Source organism: Nerophis lumbriciformis, linkage group LG27 (assembly GCF_033978685.3).
Source record: "Nerophis lumbriciformis linkage group LG27, RoL_Nlum_v2.1, whole genome shotgun sequence".
Classification (NCBI taxonomy): Eukaryota; Metazoa; Chordata; class Actinopteri; order Syngnathiformes; family Syngnathidae; genus Nerophis; species Nerophis lumbriciformis.
Window position 1 is genome coordinate 2867501 of NC_084574.2, and position 23705 is coordinate 2891205.

Here is a 23705-nt window from a genome sequence, read left to right on the forward strand (position 1 = left end):
AGTGTACCTAATATTGTGACCATTTAGTCTTGATCGGGACATTCCAGCTGTTTTTGTGTACCTAATATTGTGACCATTTAGTCTTGATCGGGACGTTCCAGCTGTGTTTGTGTACCTAATATTGTGACCATTTAGTCTTGATCGGGACATTCCAGCTGTGTTTGTGTACCTAATATTGTGACCATTTAGTCTTGATCGGGACGTTCCAGCTGTTTTTGTGTACCTAATATTGTGACCATTTAGTCTTGATCGGGACGTTCCAGCTGTGTTTGTGTACCTAATATTGTGACCATTTAGTCTTGATCGGGACATTCCAGCTGTGTTTGTGTACCTAGTATTGTGACCATTTAGTCTTGATCGGGACGTTCCAGCTGTTTTTGTGTACCTAATATTGTGACCATTTAGTCTTGATCGGGACGTTCCAGCTGTGTTTGTGTACCTAATATTGTGACCATTTAGTCTTGATCGGGACATTCCAGCTGTTTTTGTGTACCTAATATTGTGACCATTTAGTCTTGATCGGGACGTTCCAGCTGTGTTTGTGTACCTAATATTGTGACCATTTAGTCTTGATCGGGACGTTCCAGCTGTGTTTGTGTACCTAATATTGTGACCATTTAGTCTTGATCGGGACATTCCAGCTGTTTTTGTGTACCTAATATTGTGACCATTTAGTCTTGATTGGGACATTCCAGCTGTGTTTGTGTACCTAATATTGTGACCATTTAGTCTTGATTGGGATGTTCCAGCTGTGTTTGTGTACCTAATAGTGTGACCATTTAGTCTTGATCGGGACGTTCCAGCTGTGTTTGTGTACCTAATATTGTGACCATTTAGTCTTGATCGGGACATTCCAGCTGTGTTTGTGTACCTAATATTGTGACCATTTAGTCTTGATCGGGACATTCCAGCTGTGTTTGTGTACCTAATATTGTGACCATTTAGTCTTGATCGGGACGTTCCAGCTGTGTTTGTGTACCTAATATTGTGACCATTTAGTCTTGATCGGGACATTCCAGCTGTTTTTGTGTACCTAATATTGTGACCATTTAGTCTTGATTGGGACGTTCCAGCTGTGTTTGTGCATAGTGCAAGTGTACCTAATATTGTGACCATTTAGTCTTGATCGGGACATTCCAGCTGTTTTTGTGTACCTAATATTGTGACCATTTAGTCTTGATCGGGACGTTCCAGCTGTGTTTGTGTACCTAATATTGTGACCATTTAGTCTTGATCGGGACATTCCAGCTGTGTTTGTGTACCTAATATTGTGACCATTTAGTCTTGATCGGGACATTCCAGCTGTGTTTGTGTACCTAATATTGTGACCATTTAGTCTTGATCGGGACGTTCCAGCTGTTTTTGTGTACCTAATATTGTGACCATTTAGTCTTGATCGGGACGTTCCAGCTGTGTTTGTGTACCTAATATTGTGACCATTTAGTCTTGATCGGGACATTCCAGCTGTTTTTGTGTACCTAATATTGTGACCATTTAGTCTTGATCGGGACGTTCCAGCTGTGTTTGTGTACCTAATATTGTGACCATTTAGTCTTGATCGGGACGTTCCAGCTGTGTTTGTGTACCTAATATTGTGACCATTTAGTCTTGATCGGGACATCCCAGCTGTTTTTGTGTACCTAATATTGTGACCATTTAGTCTTGATCGGGACATCCCAGCTGTTTTTGTGTACCTAATATTGTGACCATTTAGTCTTGATCGGGACATCCCAGCTGTTTTTGTGTACCTAATATTGTGACCATTTAGTCTTGATTGGGACATTCCAGCTGTGTTTGTGTACTTTAATATTGTGACCATTTAGTCTTGATTGGGACGTTCCAGCTGTGTTTGTGTACCTAATATTGTGACCATTTAGTCTTGATCGGGACATCCCAGCTGTTTTTGTGTACCTAATATTGTGACCATTTAGTCTTGATCGGGACATCCCAGCTGTTTTTGTGTACATAATATTGTGACCATTTAGTCTTGATCGGGACATTCCAGCTGTTTTTGTGTACCTAATATTGTGACCATTTAGTCTTGATCGGGACATCCCAGCTGTTTTTGTGTACCTAATATTGTGACCATTTAGTCTTGATCGGGACGTTCCAGCTGTGTTTGTGTACCTAATATTGTGACCATTTAGTCTTGATCGGGACATTCCAGCTGTGTTTGTGTACCTAATATTGTGACCATTTAGTCTTGATCGGGACGTTCCAGCTGTGTTTGTGTACCTAATATTGTGACCATTTAGTCTTGATCGGGACATTCCAGCTGTGTTTGTGTACCTAATATTGTGACCATTTAGTCTTGATCGGGACGTTCCAGCTGTGTTTGTGTACCTAATATTGTGACCATTTAGTCTTGATCGGGACATTCCAGCTGTTTTTGTGTACCTAATATTGTGACCATTTAGTCTTGATCGGGACGTTCCAGCTGTTTTTGTGCATAGTACAAGTGTACCTAATATTTTGACCATTTAGTCTCGATCGGGACGTTCTAGCTGTGTTTGTGTACCTAATATTGTGACCATTTAGTCTTGATCGGGACATTCCAGCTGTTTTTGTGTACCTAATATTGTGACCATTTAGTCTTGATCGGGATGTTCCAGCTGTGTTTGTGCATAGTTTAAGTGTACCTAATATTGTGACCATTTAGTCTTGCGGGACATTCCAGCTGTTTTTGTGTACCTAATATTGTGACCATTTAGTCTTGATCGGGACATTCCAGCTGTTTTTGTGTACCTAATATTGTGACCATTTAGTCTCGATCGGGACGTTCCAGCTGTTTTTGTGTACCTAATATTGTGACCATTTAGTCTTGATCGGGACGTTCCAGCTTTGTTTGTGCATAGTGCAAGTGTACCTAATATTGTGACCATTTAGTCTTGATTGGGACGTTCCAGCTGTGTTTGTGCATAGTTTAAGTGTACCTAATATTGTGACCATTTAGTCTTGCGGGACATTCCAGCTGTTTTTGTGTACCTAATATTGTGACCATTTAGTCTTGATCGGGACATTCCAGCTGTTTTTGTGTACCTAATATTGTGACCATTTAGTCTCGATCGGGACGTTCCAGCTGTGTTTGTGTACCTAATATTGTGACCATTTAGTCTAGATCGGGACATTCCAGCTGTTTTTGTGTACCTAATATTGTGACCATTTAGTCTTGATCGGGACGTTCCAGCTTTGTTTGTGCATAGTGCAAGTGTACCTAATATTGTGACCATTTAGTCTTGATCGGGACGTTCCAGCTGTGTTTGTGTACCTAATATTGTGACCATTTAGTCTCGATCGGGACGTTCCAGCTGTGTTTGTGCATAGTGCAAGTGTACCTAATATTGTGACCATTTAGTCTTGATCGGGACGTTCCAGCTGTGTTTGTGTACCTAATATTGTGACCATTTAGTCTTGATTGGGACGTTCCAGCTGTGTTTGTGCATAGTGCAAGTGTACCTAATATTGTGACCATTTAGTCTTGATTGGGACGTTCCAGCTGTGTTTGTGCATAGTGCAAGTGTACCTAATATTGTGACCATTTAGTCTTGATCGGGACGTTCCAGCTGTGTTTGTGTACCTAATATTGTGACCATTTAGTCTTGATCGGGACGTTCCAGCTGTGTTTGTGTACCTAATATTGTGACCATTTAGTCTTGATCGGGACATTCCAGCTGTTTTTGTGTACCTAATATTGTGACCATTTAGTCTTGATCGGGATGTTCCAGCTGTGTTTGTGCATAGTTTAAGTGTACCTAATATTGTGACCATTTAGTCTTGCGGGACATTCCAGCTGTTTTTGTGTACCTAATATTGTGACCATTTAGTCTTGATCGGGACATTCCAGCTGTTTTTGTGTACCTAATATTGTGACCATTTAGTCTCGATCGGGACGTTCCAGCTGTGTTTGTGTACCTAATATTGTGACCATTTAGTCTAGATCGGGACATTCCAGCTGTTTTTGTGTACCTAATATTGTGACCATTTAGTCTTGATCGGGACGTTCCAGCTTTGTTTGTGCATAGTGCAAGTGTACCTAATATTGTGACCATTTAGTCTTGATTGGGACGTTCCAGCTGTGTTTGTGCATAGTTTAAGTGTACCTAATATTGTGACCATTTAGTCTTGCGGGACATTCCAGCTGTTTTTGTGTACCTAATATTGTGACCATTTAGTCTTGATCGGGACATTCCAGCTGTTTTTGTGTACCTAATATTGTGACCATTTAGTCTCGATCGGGACGTTCCAGCTGTGTTTGTGTACCTAATATTGTGACCATTTAGTCTAGATCGGGACATTCCAGCTGTTTTTGTGTACCTAATATTGTGACCATTTAGTCTTGATCGGGACGTTCCAGCTTTGTTTGTGCATAGTGCAAGTGTACCTAATATTGTGACCATTTAGTCTTGATTGGGACGTTCCAGCTGTGTTTGTGCATAGTGCAAGTGTACCTAATATTGTGACCATTTAGTCTTGATCGGGACGTTCCAGCTGTGTTTGTGTACCTAATATTGTGACCATTTAGTCTTGATCGGGACGTTCCAGCTGTGTTTGTGCATAGTGCAAGTGTACCTAATATTGTGACCATTTAGTCTTGATCGGGACGTTCCAGCTGTGTTTGTGTACCTAATATTGTGACCATTTAGTCTTGATCGGGACATTCCAGCTGTTTGTGCATAATGCAAGTGTACCTAATACTGTGACCATTTAGTCTAGATTGGGACGTTTCCAGCTGTGTTTGTGCATAGTGCAAGTGTACCTAATATTGTGACCATTTAGTCTTGATCGGGACGTTCCAGCTGTTTTTGTGTACCTAATATTCTGACCATTTAGTCTAGGTTGGGACGTTTTCAGCTGTGTGTGCATAATGCAAGTGTACCTAATATTGTGACAGTTTAGTCTAGATCGGGACGTTTTCAGCTGTGTTTGTGCATAGTACAAGTGTACCTAATATTGTGACCATTTAGTCTTGATTGGGATGTTCCAGCTGTGTTTGTGCATAATGCAAGTGTACCTAATATTGTGACCATTTAGTTTTGACTGGGACGTTCCAGCTGTGTTTGTGTACCTAATATTGTGACCATTTAGTCTAGGTTGGGACGTTTTCAGCTGTGTGTGCATAATGCAAGTATACCTAATATTGTGACCATTTAGTCTAGATCGGGACAATTCCAGCTGTGTTTGTGCATAGTGCAAGTGTACCTAATATTGTGACCATTTAGTCTAGATTGGGACATTCCAGCTGTGTTTGTGTACCTAATATTGTGACCATTTAGTCTAGATCGGGACGTTCCAGCTGTGTTTGTGTACCTAATATTGTGACCATTTAGTCTTGATCGGGACATTCCAGCTGTTTTTGTGTACCTAATATTGTGACCATTTAGTCTCGATCGGGACGTTCCAGCTGTGTTTGTGTACCTAATATTGTGACCATTTAGTCTAGATCGGGACATTCCAGCTGTTTTTGTGTACCTAATATTGTGACCATTTAGTCTTGATCGGGACGTTCCAGCTTTGTTTGTGCATAGTGCAAGTGTACCTAATATTGTGACCATTTAGTCTTGATTGGGACGTTCCAGCTGTGTTTGTGCATAGTGCAAGTGTACCTAATATTGTGACCATTTAGTCTTGATCGGGACGTTCCAGCTGTGTTTGTGTACCTAATATTGTGACCATTTAGTCTCGATCGGGACGTTCTAGCTGTGTTTGTGTACCTAATATTGTGACCATTTAGTCTTGATCGGGACATTCCAGCTGTTTGTGCATAATGCAAGTGTACCTAATACTGTGACCATTTAGTCTAGATTGGGACGTTTCCAGCTGTGTTTGTGCATAGTGCAAGTGTACCTAATATTGTGACCATTTAGTCTTGATCGGGACGTTCCAGCTGTTTTTGTGTACCTAATATTGTGACCATTTAGTCTAGGTTGGGACGTTCTAGCTGTGTTTGTGTACCTAATATTGTGACCATTTAGTCTCGATCGGGACGTTCTAGCTGTGTTTGTGTACCTAATATTGTGACCATTTAGTCTTGATCGGGACATTCCAGCTGTTTGTGCATAATGCAAGTGTACCTAATACTGTGACCATTTAGTCTAGATTGGGACGTTTCCAGCTGTGTTTGTGCATAGTGCAAGTGTACCTAATATTGTGACCATTTAGTCTTGATCGGGACGTTCCAGCTGTTTTTGTGTACCTAATATTGTGACCATTTAGTCTAGGTTGGGACGTTTTCAGCTGTGTTTGTGCATAGTACAAGTGTACCTAATATTGTGACCATTTAGTCTTGATTGGGATGTTCCAGCTGTGTTTGTGCATAATGCAAGTGTACCTAATATTGTGACCATTTAGTTTTGACTGGGACGTTCCAGCTGTGTTTGTTTACCTAATATTGTGACCATTTAGTCTAGGTTGGGACGTTTTCAGCTGTGTGTGCATAATGCAAGTATACCTAATATTGTGACCATTTAGTCTAGATCGGGACGTTCCAGCTGTGTTTGTGTACCTAATAGTGTGACCATTTAGTCTTGATCGGGAAGTTCCAGCTGTGTTTGTGCATAGTACAAGTGTACCTAATATTGTGACCATTTAGTCTTGATCGGGACGTTCCAGCTGTTTTTGTGTACCTAATATTGTGACCATTTAGTCTAGATCGGGACGTTCCAGCTGTGTTTGTGTACCTAATAGTGTGACCATTTAGTCTTGATCGGGAAGTTCCAGCTGTGTTTGTGCATAGTGCAAGTGTACCTAATATTGTGACCATTTAGTCTTGATCGGGACGTTCCAGCTGTGTTTGTGTACCTATTAGTGTGACCATTTAGTCTTGATCGGGACGTTCCAGCTGTGTTTGTGCATAGTACAAGTGTACCTAATATTGTGACCATTTAGTCTCGATCGGGACGTTCTAGCTGTGTTTGTGTACCTAATATTGTGACCATTTATAGTCTTGATCGGGAAGTTCCAGCTGTGTTTGTGCATAATGCAAGTGTACCTAATATTGTGACCATTTAGTCTTGATCGGGACATTCCAGCTGTGTTTGTGTACCTAATATTGTGACCATTTAGTCTTGATCGGGACGTTCCAGCTGTGTTTGTGTACCTAATATTGTGACCATTTAGTCTTGATCGGGACATCCCAGCTGTTTTTGTGTACCTAATATTGTGACCATTTAGTCTAGGTTGGGACGTTCTAGCTGTGTTTGTGTACCTAATATTGTGACCATTTAGTCTCGATCGGGACGTTCTAGCTGTGTTTGTGTACCTAATATTGTGACCATTTAGTCTTGATCGGGACATTCCAGCTGTTTGTGCATAATGCAAGTGTACCTAATACTGTGACCATTTAGTCTAGATTGGGACGTTTCCAGCTGTGTTTGTGCATAGTGCAAGTGTACCTAATATTGTGACCATTTAGTCTTGATCGGGACGTTCCAGCTGTTTTTGTGTACCTAATATTGTGACCATTTAGTCTAGGTTGGGACGTTTTCAGCTGTGTTTGTGCATAGTACAAGTGTACCTAATATTGTGACCATTTAGTCTTGATTGGGATGTTCCAGCTGTGTTTGTGCATAATGCAAGTGTACCTAATATTGTGACCATTTAGTTTTGACTGGGACGTTCCAGCTGTGTTTGTTTACCTAATATTGTGACCATTTAGTCTAGGTTGGGACGTTTTCAGCTGTGTGTGCATAATGCAAGTGTACCTAATATTGTGACCATTTAGTCTAGATCGGGACGTTCCAGCTGTGTTTGTGTACCTAATAGTGTGACCATTTAGTCTTGATCGGGAAGTTCCAGCTGTGTTTGTGCATAGTACAAGTGTACCTAATATTGTGACCATTTAGTCTTGATCGGGACGTTCCAGCTGTTTTTGTGTACCTAATATTGTGACCATTTAGTCTAGATCGGGACGTTCCAGCTGTGTTTGTGTACCTAATATTGTGACCATTTAGTCTTGATCGGGACGTTCCAGCTGTGTTTGTGTACCTAATAGTGTGACCATTTAGTCTTGATCGGGAAGTTCCAGCTGTGTTTGTGCATAGTGCAAGTGTACCTAATATTGTGACCATTTAGTCTTGATCGGGACGTTCCAGCTGTGTTTGTGCATAGTGCAAGTGTACCTAATATTGTGACCATTTAGTCTTGATCGGGACGTTCCAGCTGTTTTTGTGTACCTAATATTGTGACCATTTAGTCTAGGTTGGGACGTTTTCAGCTGTGTTTGTGCATAGTACAAGTGTACCTAATATTGTGACCATTTAGTCTTGATTGGGATGTTCCAGCTGTGTTTGTGCATAATGCAAGTGTACCTAATATTGTGACCATTTAGTTTTGACTGGGACGTTCCAGCTGTGTTTGTTTACCTAATATTGTGACCATTTAGTCTAGGTTGGGACGTTTTCAGCTGTGTGTGCATAATGCAAGTATACCTAATATTGTGACCATTTAGTCTAGATCGGGACGTTCCAGCTGTGTTTGTGTACCTAATAGTGTGACCATTTAGTCTTGATCGGGAAGTTCCAGCTGTGTTTGTGCATAGTACAAGTGTACCTAATATTGTGACCATTTAGTCTTGATCGGGACGTTCCAGCTGTTTTTGTGTACCTAATATTGTGACCATTTAGTCTAGATCGGGACGTTCCAGCTGTGTTTGTGTACCTAATAGTGTGACCATTTAGTCTTGATCGGGAAGTTCCAGCTGTGTTTGTGCATAGTGCAAGTGTACCTAATATTGTGACCATTTAGTCTTGATCGGGACGTTCCAGCTGTGTTTGTGTACCTATTAGTGTGACCATTTAGTCTTGATCGGGACGTTCCAGCTGTGTTTGTGCATAGTACAAGTGTACCTAATATTGTGACCATTTAGTCTCGATCGGGACGTTCTAGCTGTGTTTGTGTACCTAATATTGTGACCATTTATAGTCTTGATCGGGAAGTTCCAGCTGTGTTTGTGCATAATGCAAGTGTACCTAATATTGTGACCATTTAGTCTTGATCGGGACATTCCAGCTGTGTTTGTGTACCTAATATTGTGACCATTTAGTCTTGATCGGGACGTTCCAGCTGTGTTTGTGTACCTAATATTGTGACCATTTAGTCTTGATCGGGACATCCCAGCTGTTTTTGTGTACCTAATATTGTGACCATTTAGTCTTGATCGGGACGTTCCAGCTGTGTTTGTGTACCTAATATTGTGACCATTTAGTCTTGATCGGGACATCCCAGCTGTTTTTGTGTACCTAATATTGTGACCATTTAGTCTTGATCGGGACGTTCCAGCTGTTTTTGTGTACCTAATATTGTGACCATTTAGTCTTGATTGGGACGTTCCAGCTGTGTTTGTGCATAGTGCAAGTGTACCTAATATTGTGACCATTTAGTCTAGATTGGGACATTCCAGCTGTGTTTGTGTACCTAATATTGTGACCATTTAGTCTCGATCGGGACGTTCCAGCTGTTTTTGTGTACCTAATATTGTGACCATTTAGTCTTGATCGGGACGTTCCAGCTTTGTTTGTGCATAGTGCAAGTGTACCTAATATTGTGACCATTTAGTCTTGATTGGGACGTTCCAGCTGTGTTTGTGCATAGTTTAAGTGTACCTAATATTGTGACCATTTAGTCTTGCGGGACATTCCAGCTGTTTTTGTGTACCTAATATTGTGACCATTTAGTCTTGATCGGGACATTCCAGCTGTTTTTGTGTACCTAATATTGTGACCATTTAGTCTCGATCGGGACGTTCCAGCTGTGTTTGTGTACCTAATATTGTGACCATTTAGTCTAGATCGGGACATTCCAGCTGTTTTTGTGTACCTAATATTGTGACCATTTAGTCTTGATCGGGACGTTCCAGCTTTGTTTGTGCATAGTGCAAGTGTACCTAATATTGTGACCATTTAGTCTTGATTGGGACGTTCCAGCTGTGTTTGTGCATAGTGCAAGTGTACCTAATATTGTGACCATTTAGTCTTGATCGGGACGTTCCAGCTGTGTTTGTGTACCTAATATTGTGACCATTTAGTCTCGATCGGGACGTTCTAGCTGTGTTTGTGTACCTAATATTGTGACCATTTAGTCTTGATCGGGAAGTTCCAGCTGTGTTTGTGCATAGTGCAAGTGTACCTAATATTGTGACCATTTAGTCTTGATCGGGACGTTCCAGCTGTGTTTGTGTACCTATTAGTGTGACCATTTAGTCTTGATCGGGACGTTCCAGCTGTGTTTGTGCATAGTACAAGTGTACCTAATATTGTGACCATTTAGTCTCGATCGGGACGTTCCAGCTGTGTTTGTGTACCTAATATTGTGACCATTTAGTCTAGATCGGGACATTCCAGCTGTTTTTGTGTACCTAATATTGTGACCATTTAGTCTTGATCGGGACGTTCCAGCTTTGTTTGTGCATAGTGCAAGTGTACCTAATATTGTGACCATTTAGTCTTGATTGGGACGTTCCAGCTGTGTTTGTGCATAGTGCAAGTGTACCTAATATTGTGACCATTTAGTCTTGATCGGGACGTTCCAGCTGTGTTTGTGTACCTAATATTGTGACCATTTAGTCTCGATCGGGACGTTCTAGCTGTGTTTGTGTACCTAATATTGTGACCATTTAGTCTTGATCGGGACATTCCAGCTGTTTGTGCATAATGCAAGTGTACCTAATACTGTGACCATTTAGTCTAGATTGGGACGTTTCCAGCTGTGTTTGTGCATAGTGCAAGTGTACCTAATATTGTGACCATTTAGTCTTGATCGGGACGTTCCAGCTGTTTTTGTGTACCTAATATTGTGACCATTTAGTCTAGGTTGGGACGTTTTCAGCTGTGTTTGTGCATAGTACAAGTGTACCTAATATTGTGACCATTTAGTCTTGATTGGGATGTTCCAGCTGTGTTTGTGCATAATGCAAGTGTACCTAATATTGTGACCATTTAGTTTTGACTGGGACGTTCCAGCTGTGTTTGTGTACCTAATATTGTGACCATTTAGTCTAGGTTGGGACGTTTTCAGCTGTGTGTGCATAATGCAAGTATACCTAATATTGTGACCATTTAGTCTAGATCGGGACAATTCCAGCTGTGTTTGTGCATAGTGCAAGTGTACCTAATATTGTGACCATTTAGTCTTGATCGGGACGTTCCAGCTGTGTTTGTGTACCTAATATTGTGACCATTTAGTCTTGATCGGGACGTTCCAGCTGTGTTTGTGCATAGTACAAGTGTACCTAATATTGTGACCATTTAGTCTCGATCGGGACGTTCTAGCTGTGTTTGTGTACCTAATATTGTGACCATTTAGTCTTGATCGGGACATTCCAGCTGTGTTTGTGTACCTAATATTTTGACCATTTAGTCTTGATCGGGACGTTCTAGCTGTGTTTGTGTACCTAATATTGTGACCATTTAGTTTTGACTGGGACGTTCCAGCTGTGTTTGTGTACCTAATATTGTGACCATTTAGTCTAGGTTGGGACGTTTTCAGCTGTGTGTGCATAATGCAAGTATACCTAATATTGTGACCATTTAGTCTAGATCGGGACAATTCCAGCTGTGTTTGTGCATAGTGCAAGTGTACCTAATATTGTGACCATTTAGTCTAGATTGGGACATTCCAGCTGTGTTTGTGTACCTAATATTGTGACCATTTAGTCTAGATCGGGACGTTCCAGCTGTGTTTGTGTACCTAATATTGTGACCATTTAGTCTTGATCGGGACGTTCCAGCTGTTTTTGTGTACCTAATATTGTGACCATTTAGTCTAGGTTGGGACGTTTTCAGCTGTGTTTGTGCATAGTACAAGTGTACCTAATATTGTGACCATTTAGTCTTGATTGGGACGTTCCAGCTGTGTTTGTGCATAGTTTAAGTGTACCTAATATTGTGACCATTTAGTCTTGCGGGACATTCCAGCTGTTTTTGTGTACCTAATATTGTGACCATTTAGTCTTGATCGGGACATTCCAGCTGTTTTTGTGTACCTAATATTGTGACCATTTAGTCTCGATCGGGACGTTCCAGCTGTGTTTGTGTACCTAATATTGTGACCATTTAGTCTAGATCGGGACATTCCAGCTGTTTTTGTGTACCTAATATTGTGACCATTTAGTCTTGATCGGGACGTTCCAGCTTTGTTTGTGCATAGTGCAAGTGTACCTAATATTGTGACCATTTAGTCTTGATTGGGACGTTCCAGCTGTGTTTGTGCATAGTGCAAGTGTACCTAATATTGTGACCATTTAGTCTTGATCGGGACGTTCCAGCTGTGTTTGTGTACCTAATATTGTGACCATTTAGTCTCGATCGGGACGTTCTAGCTGTGTTTGTGTACCTAATATTGTGACCATTTAGTCTTGATCGGGAAGTTCCAGCTGTGTTTGTGCATAGTGCAAGTGTACCTAATATTGTGACCATTTAGTCTTGATCGGGACGTTCCAGCTGTGTTTGTGTACCTATTAGTGTGACCATTTAGTCTTGATCGGGACGTTCCAGCTGTGTTTGTGCATAGTACAAGTGTACCTAATATTGTGACCATTTAGTCTCGATCGGGACGTTCCAGCTGTGTTTGTGTACCTAATATTGTGACCATTTAGTCTAGATCGGGACATTCCAGCTGTTTTTGTGTACCTAATATTGTGACCATTTAGTCTTGATCGGGACGTTCCAGCTTTGTTTGTGCATAGTGCAAGTGTACCTAATATTGTGACCATTTAGTCTTGATTGGGACGTTCCAGCTGTGTTTGTGCATAGTGCAAGTGTACCTAATATTGTGACCATTTAGTCTTGATCGGGACGTTCCAGCTGTGTTTGTGTACCTAATATTGTGACCATTTAGTCTCGATCGGGACGTTCTAGCTGTGTTTGTGTACCTAATATTGTGACCATTTAGTCTTGATCGGGACATTCCAGCTGTTTGTGCATAATGCAAGTGTACCTAATACTGTGACCATTTAGTCTAGATTGGGACGTTTCCAGCTGTGTTTGTGCATAGTGCAAGTGTACCTAATATTGTGACCATTTAGTCTTGATCGGGACGTTCCAGCTGTTTTTGTGTACCTAATATTGTGACCATTTAGTCTAGGTTGGGACGTTTTCAGCTGTGTTTGTGCATAGTACAAGTGTACCTAATATTGTGACCATTTAGTCTTGATTGGGATGTTCCAGCTGTGTTTGTGCATAATGCAAGTGTACCTAATATTGTGACCATTTAGTTTTGACTGGGACGTTCCAGCTGTGTTTGTGTACCTAATATTGTGACCATTTAGTCTAGGTTGGGACGTTTTCAGCTGTGTGTGCATAATGCAAGTATACCTAATATTGTGACCATTTAGTCTAGATCGGGACAATTCCAGCTGTGTTTGTGCATAGTGCAAGTGTACCTAATATTGTGACCATTTAGTCTTGATCGGGACGTTCCAGCTGTGTTTGTGTACCTAATATTGTGACCATTTAGTCTTGATCGGGACGTTCCAGCTGTGTTTGTGCATAGTACAAGTGTACCTAATATTGTGACCATTTAGTCTCGATCGGGACGTTCTAGCTGTGTTTGTGTACCTAATATTGTGACCATTTAGTCTTGATCGGGACATTCCAGCTGTGTTTGTGTACCTAATATTGTGACCATTTAGTCTTGATCGGGACGTTCTAGCTGTGTTTGTGTACCTAATATTGTGACCATTTAGTTTTGACTGGGACGTTCCAGCTGTGTTTGTGTACCTAATATTGTGACCATTTAGTCTAGGTTGGGACGTTTTCAGCTGTGTGTGCATAATGCAAGTATACCTAATATTGTGACCATTTAGTCTAGATCGGGACAATTCCAGCTGTGTTTGTGCATAGTGCAAGTGTACCTAATATTGTGACCATTTAGTCTAGATTGGGACATTCCAGCTGTGTTTGTGTACCTAATATTGTGACCATTTAGTCTAGATCGGGACGTTCCAGCTGTGTTTGTGTACCTAATATTGTGACCATTTAGTCTTGATCGGGACGTTCCAGCTGTTTTTGTGTACCTAATATTGTGACCATTTAGTCTAGGTTGGGACGTTTTCAGCTGTGTGTGCATAATGCAAGTGTACCTAATATTGTGACAGTTTAGTCTAGATCGGGACGTTTTCAGCTGTGTTTGTGCATAGTACAAGTGTACCTAATATTGTGACCATTTAGTCTTGATTGGGATGTTCCAGCTGTGTTTGTGCATAATGCAAGTGTACCTAATATTGTGACCATTTAGTTTTGACTGGGACGTTCCAGCTGTGTTTGTGTACCTAATATTGTGACCATTTAGTCTTGATCGGGAAGTTCCAGCTGTGTTTGTGCATAGAGCAAGTGTACCTAGTAGAGATGCGCGGTTTGCGGACACAACCGCGGAGTCCCCGGATTATCCGCGTGTCGGGCGGTTGAAATTAAAAAAAATTAGATTTTATCCGCGGGTCGGGTCGGGCGGTTGAAATTAAAAAAAATTAGATTTTAAATAGATTCAGGCGGGTGGCAGTTAAACCAATTGGGAAATATATATACATAGTTAAATGTTGTTACCCACATACGAAAAACGAGCAGGCACCTGCAGCATATGCCACAACAGAAGAAGAAGAAAAAAAGAGATGGCAACGCCGGCAGCAAACGTGGTACGCAACAAACTAAAAAAGGGAATACTAAAGACCAGGGGAAAAAAAGGCCAGAAAAGTTCAGCGTGGACTCGTTTTTATGAGGTTGTAAATTAGGATGATAGTAATGCTGGCTACGTGATTTGCAAGAGCTGCGACGCTGTTTATGTCTACGACAGTCACAAAACCGGGACATCTAACATGATGCATCACATCTGTGCAAAACCCCGAACCTCCACAAACACCCTGAGCATGAGCAGTTTCGTCCGCCGTGATCCCAGAAGAGTGCCACAGGATGTTAAAACAAGATAGAACGCAGCTGCCTGCAGCAGTTTGAGTGGCGCGAGCGCGCTTGGAGGTGCGCTCAGCGCGGCTCCTAGATGATTGCGCACTGGTGTGCGTCTGGGCCGTGACAGCGTGGCACGCATTGAATGTCTCTGCTGAATTGGATCAGTCTCCTTTCTTTAACAGGCAAAAGCTTTATAACCTCACTAATGCCTTGCATCGTCTATATTAGATATATAACAACGGGCGGGTGTGGTTTTGATTAAATGTTAGTTCGGGTGGATGCGGATGGTTGACGACTTTTGTGATGCGGTTGCGGATGAAATAATTGCCTATCCGCGCATCTCTAGTACCTAATATTGTGACCATTTAGTCTTGATCGGGACATTCCAGCTGTTTTTGTGTACCTAATATTGTGACCATTTAGTCTTGATCGGGACATCCCAGCTGTTTTTGTGTACCTAATATTGTGACCATTTAGTCTTGATCGGGACGTTCCAGCTGTGTTTGTGCATAGTGCAAGTGTACCTAATATTGTGACCATTTAGTCTTGATCGGAACGTTCCAGCTGTGTTTGTGTACCTAATATTGTGACCATTTAGTCTTGATCGGGACGTTCCAGCTGTGTTTGTGCATAGTGCAAGTGTACCTAATATTGTGACCATTTAGTCTTGATCGGGACATTCCAGCTGTTTTTGTGTACCTAATATTGTGACCATTTAGTCTTGATCGGGACATCCCAGCTGTTTTTGTGTACCTAATATTGTGACCATTTAGTCTTGATCGGGACGTTCCAGCTGTGTTTGTGCATAGTGCAAGTGTACCTAATATTGTGACCATTTAGTCTTGATCGGAACGTTCCAGCTGTGTTTGTGTACCTAATATTGTGACCATTTAGTCTTGATCGGGACGTTCCAGCTGTGTTTGTGCATAGTGCAAGTGTACCTAATATTGTGACCATTTAGTCTTGATCGGGACATTCCAGCTGTTTTTGTGTACCTAATATTGTGACCATTTAGTCTTGATCGGGACATCCCAGCTGTTTTTGTGTACCTAATATTGTGACCATTTAGTCTTGATCGGGACGTTCCAGCTGTGTTTGTGCATAGTGCAAGTGTACCTAATATTGTGACCATTTAGTCTTGATCGGAACGTTCCAGCTGTTAGTGTGCATAGTACAAGTGTACCTAATATTTTGACCATTTAGTCTCGATCGGGACGTTCTAGCTGTGTTTGTGTACCTAATATTGTGACCATTTAGTCTTGATCGGGACATTCCAGCTGTTTTTGTGTACCTAATATTGTGACCATTTAGTCTTGATCGGGACATTCCAGCTGTTTTTGTGTACCTAATATTGTGACCATTTAGTCTTGATTGGGACGTTCCAGCTGTGTTTGTGTACCTAATATTGTGACCATTTAGTCTTGATTGGGACGTTCCAGCTGTGTTTGTGTACCTAATATTGTGACCATTTAGTCTTGATCGGGACGTTCCAGCTGTGTTTGTGTACCTAATATTGTGACCATTTAGTCTTGATCAGGACGTTCCAGCTGTGTTTGTGTACCTAATATTGTGACCATTTAGTCTAGATCGAGACGTTTCCAGCTGTGTGTGCATAGTGCAAGTGTACCTAATATTGTGACCATTGAGTGATTCTATGCCCACATCATCTTCAGGTTCATGCCAGAGCCCAACCTGCCCCCTCTGATGGTGTACGAGGACGACGCCTCGGTGCCCACCGGCGCCGACCAGGCAGTGGTCATACAGAATCTAAGGGCGGGGCTTCCGGAGCTGCCCAGCATGACGCGAGACAGGCTGGTCCAAACTCACGGCATCCTGCCCGAGCACAGCTTCACCCTGCTGGTCAGTTCAGCGCCACTTTGGCTCGGAGCCGGCGGTTCCGGTTTAGTTTGATGGCGTGCTGTGGTCGCAGAACGAGGAAGGCCTGGTGGAGTACTTTGAGTCCGTGCTGAAGGCCACCGGGAGGGAGCCCAGGAAGGTGATTGGCTGGGTGACCAACGAGCTGCTGGCCCTCCTTAAACAACGAGAACTGAATGTGAGCCAAAGGTGAGCATGACAAAGTACTACATGGTGTCTAATATTCTGCATTAAGATCTAATTACAGGATGACCTGATTTGTTTGGCTTTAAAAGCTATTAAGAAGTTAAATATCCTCAGCCAAGGTGGTGCTATGCGGGAGTGCTAGGTCTGATTTGGATTCTATTCACACAACGATGATTAATCGACCTAACATTTGAAATAGAGGTTATTTTTAAGATGGTGGCAAGTGGAAAGATGGTAAGAAATGTCACAATTTGACCTTTGATCTCAGCTGATTACATTTAGTAGTGTGACTCTTTGGACACTTAGCGGTTTAATCTGATTCCTGGGGTCACAATTCAAATAGATACTCAAAAGTATTATTTGGTATAATAAAAGTTTACAGTTTGGAAAAGTTCCTTTTATTGCATGGAGATGGTCTAAACCAGGGGTGGCCATTACGTGGTTGGCGAGCTAGCGGTGGATGGTGGAGGGTGTGTCACTCCATCGCCTGCCAGGCATTAAAAAATAGACCTAAAATGAGCGATCATCAATCTTCACCAATACGTCACTTTGGACACTTGATTGACATTCACGGCACCCGAGGGTCTTGTGAGATGACGCTGGCTGCTGCCAGATCATTGTTAAGAAAAAATGACCGACAGGAAGGCGAAACACTTTTTATTTCAACAGAATCTCCCGTCAAAACTAACTTGTATAACTTACATTCTTGTCTTCATGACATAAATGAAAGTGTTAAACATGCTCGTATTACCAATAAACACCTTTAACTTGTTAATAAAAACCTCTCTTTCATAAATTCATCTGAATGATATATATCATACTTGCCAACCCTCCCGGATTTTCCGGGAGACTCCCGAAATTCAGCGCCTCTCCCGAAAACCTCCCGGGACAAATTTTCTCCCGAAATTCAGGCGGAGCTGGAGGCCACGCCCCCTCCAGCTCCATGCGGACCTGAGTGACGTGTTGACAGCCTGTTCACACATCCGCAACATAAACAGCTAATGATCGAGGGCGAGTTCTTGGTTTCTTATGTGGGTTTATTGTTAGGCAGTTTCATTAAAGTCCTGCGGTAACACACAACAACAGCAGTCAAGTTTTCGTCTACCGTAAAGCAGTTCGTCTGCCGTAAACAGCGATGTTGTGACACTTTTAAACAGGACAATACTGCCATCTACTGTACATGCATATGTGACCCACCCATAATGTGTCACATTTTTGTGTTGATTCATTTATTTTATTTTGTGGTTTGAATTCGTTTTTGGAGCTGTCATTGCACATTTATCAGTATTCACATTGGTCAGTAGGGGGCAGTAGGGCGTTCCTTCCCAATTGAATGCTATCACCTGCAGACCGGAAGTGTCTTGTCATTGTGATGAGAGCGACCAGTCTGTGAACAATTGAAACGTCCTGTGTGCTTTTTCCTCCTGTATAACAGGTTAGTTTTGGTGAATCAACTCACTGAATAATATCCATGTGATCTTTATAAGTTTAAGTACACATTCTGATGGTGGAGCCTAACTCTAAAGTGTTTGTGAGTTGTAGTTTGTATTTGTGAATGAATCCAGTGCACAGCTGCAGTAATCAATACAAAAAGGCGACGTGAGTGCGCAATGTTTATATAGGAACTTCTGATCCTAATTCAGACTCCCAAATTAGAGCTCCCGTTTTCTTATTGATTTTATAATGTATATTTGTATAATGTGTGTGTTCTGAAATAGTGACAGAGAATAGAACAAGGATGGACAATTCAACCCTTAACTCAACAATGAGTAGATGAGTGTTATGTGTGTGTATATGTGTAAATAAATGAACACTGAAATTCAAGTATTTCTTTTATTTATTTATATATATATATATATATATATATATATATATATATATATATAAATATATATATATATATATATATATATATATATATATATATATATATATATATAGAATTCACTGAAAGTCAAGTATTTCTTATATATATATATCTTAACCACGCCCCACCCCCGACCACGCCCCCCACCCCCCACCTCCCGAAATCGGAGGTCTCAAGGTTGGCAAGTATGGATATATATGAATGAGGTGGATCACCTCGACTTGGTCAATTGAAAAGTAGCTCGCCTGCAGAAAAAGTGTGGGCAACCCTGGCCTAAACACTCATTTTAAAAATGTTTTATTAAACATTTTATTATTTTAATACATTTTTGAAAATGATGAATTGATTAAGAATCAGGGTAAAATAAGAATCGCTAGTCGGATGTGAATCGAATAGTCATTCTAACCCTTAATTACCTGTTTCCTGTAGATAACTTTGACTTCTTTATTTTTATTAAGTTATTCCACTGAATCCTGCCATTTTCTGCTTTTCACGCTTTCAAAATAAACTTAAATTTCAGGGTTTTTTTTTAACTCTTAATGTGATAGTACACTTGTTGAACTACTTAAAATGTGTATTGACCCATCTCAGGCAACTTAATTTAATTTTTGTACAAGGTTCCTCTGCTGAAGTGGCCTCATTTGACTAACACTGTGCTTCTCAGTTGTTTTCTGCTACCCCCCCAGCAATAATAAACTATTTTCTGCCACAAATGAATATTAAATGTTTGTACAGTAAGTACACCTGCATAAGATTGTATCCTTATTAACATTAAATAAAACAAAAGCGCAATATATATGTGCATATATATATATATATATATATATATATATATATACACATACACACAGTTTTAATTAACTCTGTTCAGAGCTTGTTCTTGGTTAATTGGTTAATAGCAGCATTACATACTACAAAAGAACCCCATCCATCCATCCATTTTCTACCGCTTGTCCCGTTCGTGGTCGCGGGGGTGCTGGAGCCTATCTCAGCTACAATCGGGCAGAAGGCGGTGTTCACCCTGGACAAGTCGGCACCTCATCACAGGGCCAACACAGATAGACAGACAACATTCACACTCACATTCACACATTAGGGCCAATTTTAGTGTTGCCAATCAACAAAAGAACCATATTTTTTACAAATATTATTGGATATATATATATATATATGTGTGTGCGTGTGTGTGTGTGTGTGTGTGTGTGTATATATATATATATATATATATATATATATATATATATATATATATATATATATATATATATATATATATACACTGTATATTTTGTTTATTTCTATTTTTTTATTTTATTTTATTTTTTCTAGTTCCTTCAAAATAGCCACACTTTGCTCTAATTACTGCTTTACACACTCTTGGCATTCTCTCGATGAGCTTCAAGAGTTAGTCACCTGAGATGGTTTTTCGACATCCATTGCATTCAGTCTCCCCTAGAGGGACTGGACTCTCACTATTATGTTAGATCCACTATGGACTGGACTCTCACACTATTATCTTAGATCCACTATGGACTGGACTCTCACACTATTATGTTAGATCCACTATGGACTGGACTCTCACTATTATGTTAGATCCACTATGGACTGGACTCTCACAATATTATGTTAGATCCACTATGGACTGGACTCTCACACTAGTATGTTAGATCCACTATGGACTGGACTCTCACTATTATGTTAGATCCACTATGGACTGGACTCTCACTATTATGTTAGATCCACTATGGACTGGACTCTCACTATTATGTTAGATCCACTATGGACTGGACTCTCACAATATTATGTTAGATCCACTATGGACTGGACTCTCACTATTATGTTAGATCCACTGTGGACTGGACTCTCACTATTATGTAAGATCCACTATGGACTGGACTCTCAAACTATTATGTTAGATCCACTATGGACTGGACTCTCACACTATTATGTTAGATCCACTATGGACTGGACTCTCACTATTATGTTAGATCCACTATGGACTGGACTCTCACTATTATGTTAGATCCACTATGGACTGGACTCTCACACTATTATCTTAGATCCACTATGGACTGGACTCTCACAATATTATGTTAGATCCACTATGGACTGGACTCTCACTATTATGTTAGATCCACTATGGACTGGACTCTCACTATTATGTTAGATCCACTGTGGACTGGACTCTCACTATTATGTAAGATCCACTATGGACTGGACTCTCAAACTATTATGTTAGATCCACTATGGACTGGACTCTCACTATTATGTTAGATCCACTATGGACTGGACTCTCACTATTATGTTAGATCCACTATGGACTGGACTCTCACACTATTATGTTAGATCCACTATGGACTGGACTCTCACTATTATGTTAGATCCACTATGGACTGGACTCTCACTATTATGTTAGATCCACTATGGACTGGACTCTCACACTATTATATTAGATCCACTATGGACTGGACTCTCACAATATTATGTCAGACCCACTCGACATCCATTGCATTCGGTCTCCCCTAGAGGGGGGGTTACCCACATATGCGGTCCTCTCCAAGGTTTCTCATAGTCATTCACATCGACGTCCCACTGGGGTGAGTTTTTCCTTGCCCTTATGTGGGCTCTGTACCGAGGATGTCGTTGTGGCTTGTGCAGCCCTTTGAGACACTTGTGATTTAGAGCTATATAAATAAACATTGATTGATTGATTGATTGTTTTCACTTCACATGTGTGCTTGAAACTCATGGAGAGAACGCCAAAAGTGTGCAAAGCAGTAACCAGAACAAAGGGTGGCTATTGTGAAGAAACTAGAATATAAATCATGTTTTCAGTCATTTCACCTTTTTTTGTTAAGTACATAACTCCACATGTGTTTATTCATAGTTTTACCATGTAAATAGTCATGAAAATAAAGAAAACACAATGAATGAGAAGGTGTGTCTAAACTTTTTTGGCCTGTACTGTAGATCAAGTCAAAACAAAAAATAACTTTATTCACGTAGTTTTTGGTCTGTAACAAAATATTTCAAGTCATAATATTGTGCATTTACACATTAGATCTCCAAGGTACACGTCGATTCCGTTCTATTGCTCTATTTGATTTAAGAAGCTAATGTTTAGCAGGGCATTTCTTCCCATTCTTACATCGGGAATCAGCTTCATGTTCATCAATGAATTAAGCTCTTTCATTCAATTAGCTTATTTGATTGCATTTCAGCCCCATTTCCCCGTCCGCCTTGGCCGAGCTGCTGGAGCTCCAGGAAAGGGGAAGCATCTCGTCCTCCGTGGCCAAGCAGGTCAGTCCTCTGCACGTGTGTTCAATTACAGTCTCACACACACACACACACACACACACACACACACCTGCGCCATCATCGTCCTCAGGTGTTCCAGGAGATGTGGAGGTCGTCGGGGGAAAAAACGCCGGCACAGATCATCCGGGAACAGGACCTGGGCCTCGTTAGCGACGTCACGCAGCTGCGCGACATCTGCCAGAAGGTTCTGGACACGCATCCCGACAAGGTAAGAACACACCTTTCGGCGAAAAATGTTGCCTCGTGTCGTCAAACTGTCAACGTTCTTGACCTGGGCCGACCAAGCTGGACTTCAGTTCAGCGAGCATCAAAGGATTAGCAAGCTCGCTAACTTGCCAGTGAGCCTCCGACTGGCTTGCGACTATTGTAAATTGTTGTCCAAGGTAAGAGTGTTTTTATTCATTCTTACTACAACCTTGTTTGCATGCACTGCAAAAACTGAAATCTAAGTAAGATGAAATATCTCAAATAAGCATACTTGCCAACCCTCCCGGATTTTCCGGGAGACTCCCGAAATTCAGCGCCTCCCCCGAAAACCTCCCGGAACAAATTTTCTCCCGAAATTCAGGCGGAGCTGGCGGCCACGCCCCCTCCAGCTCCATGCGGACCTGAGTGACTTGTTGACAGCCTGTTGTACATGCATATGTGACCCACCCATAATGTGTCACATTTTTGTGTTGATTTATTTAGTTTATTTTGTGGTTTGAATTCGTTTTCGGAGCTGTCATTACACATGTATCAGTATTCACATTGGTCAGTAGGGGTCAGTAGGGCGTTTCTTCCCAATTGAATGCTATCACCTGCAGACCGGAAGTGTCTTGTCATTCTGATGAGAGCGACCAGTCTGTGAACAATTGAAACGTCCTGTGGGCTTTTTCCTCCTGTATAACAGGTTAGTTTTGGTGAATCAACTCACTGAATAATATCCATGTGATCTTTATAGGTTTAAGTACACATTCTGATGGTGGAGCCTAACTCTAAAGTGTTTGTGAGTTGTAGTTTGTATTTGTGAATGAATCCAGTGCACAGTTGCAGTAATCAATACAAAATGGAGACGTGAGTACGCAATGTTTATATAGGAACTTCTGATCCTAATTCAGACTCCCAAATTAGAGCTCCCGTTTTCTTATTGATTTTATAATGTATATTTGTATAATGTGTGTGTTCTGAAATAGTGACAGAGAATAGAACAAGGATGGACAATTCAACCCTTAACTCAACAATGAGTAGAGGAATGTTATGTGTGTGTATATGTGTAAATAAATGAACACTGAAATTCAAGTATATATATATATATATGTATATATATATATATATATATATATATATATATATATATATATATATATATATATATATAATAAAATATATATGTGTATATATATATATAGCTAGAATTCACTGAAAGTCAAGTATTTCTTATATATATATATATATATATATATATATATATATATATATATATATATATAACCACGCCCCCCGCCCCCCACCCCCCGAAATCGGAGGTCTCAAGGTTGGCAAGTTTGCAAATAAGGGTGATATTTGCTTATTTTCTGTCTGATAAG

The 23705-nt window shown here is 40.9% G+C and overlaps 1 protein-coding gene across 1 annotated transcript in view; it reads left to right on the forward strand.

Moving 5' to 3' along the window:
• The window catches only part of gatb (glutamyl-tRNA(Gln) amidotransferase, subunit B), a 74965-nt gene that overhangs the window by 45550 nt on the left and 5710 nt on the right, over nucleotides 1-23705 (forward strand). The window contains exons 9-12 of the mRNA XM_061923042.2: nucleotides 16565-16751; nucleotides 16822-16955; nucleotides 22041-22119; nucleotides 22208-22345. Coding sequence (XP_061779026.2) covers nucleotides 16565-16751; nucleotides 16822-16955; nucleotides 22041-22119; nucleotides 22208-22345 — 538 coding nt within the window. The remainder of the gene's footprint in view (nucleotides 1-16564; nucleotides 16752-16821; nucleotides 16956-22040; nucleotides 22120-22207; nucleotides 22346-23705) is intronic.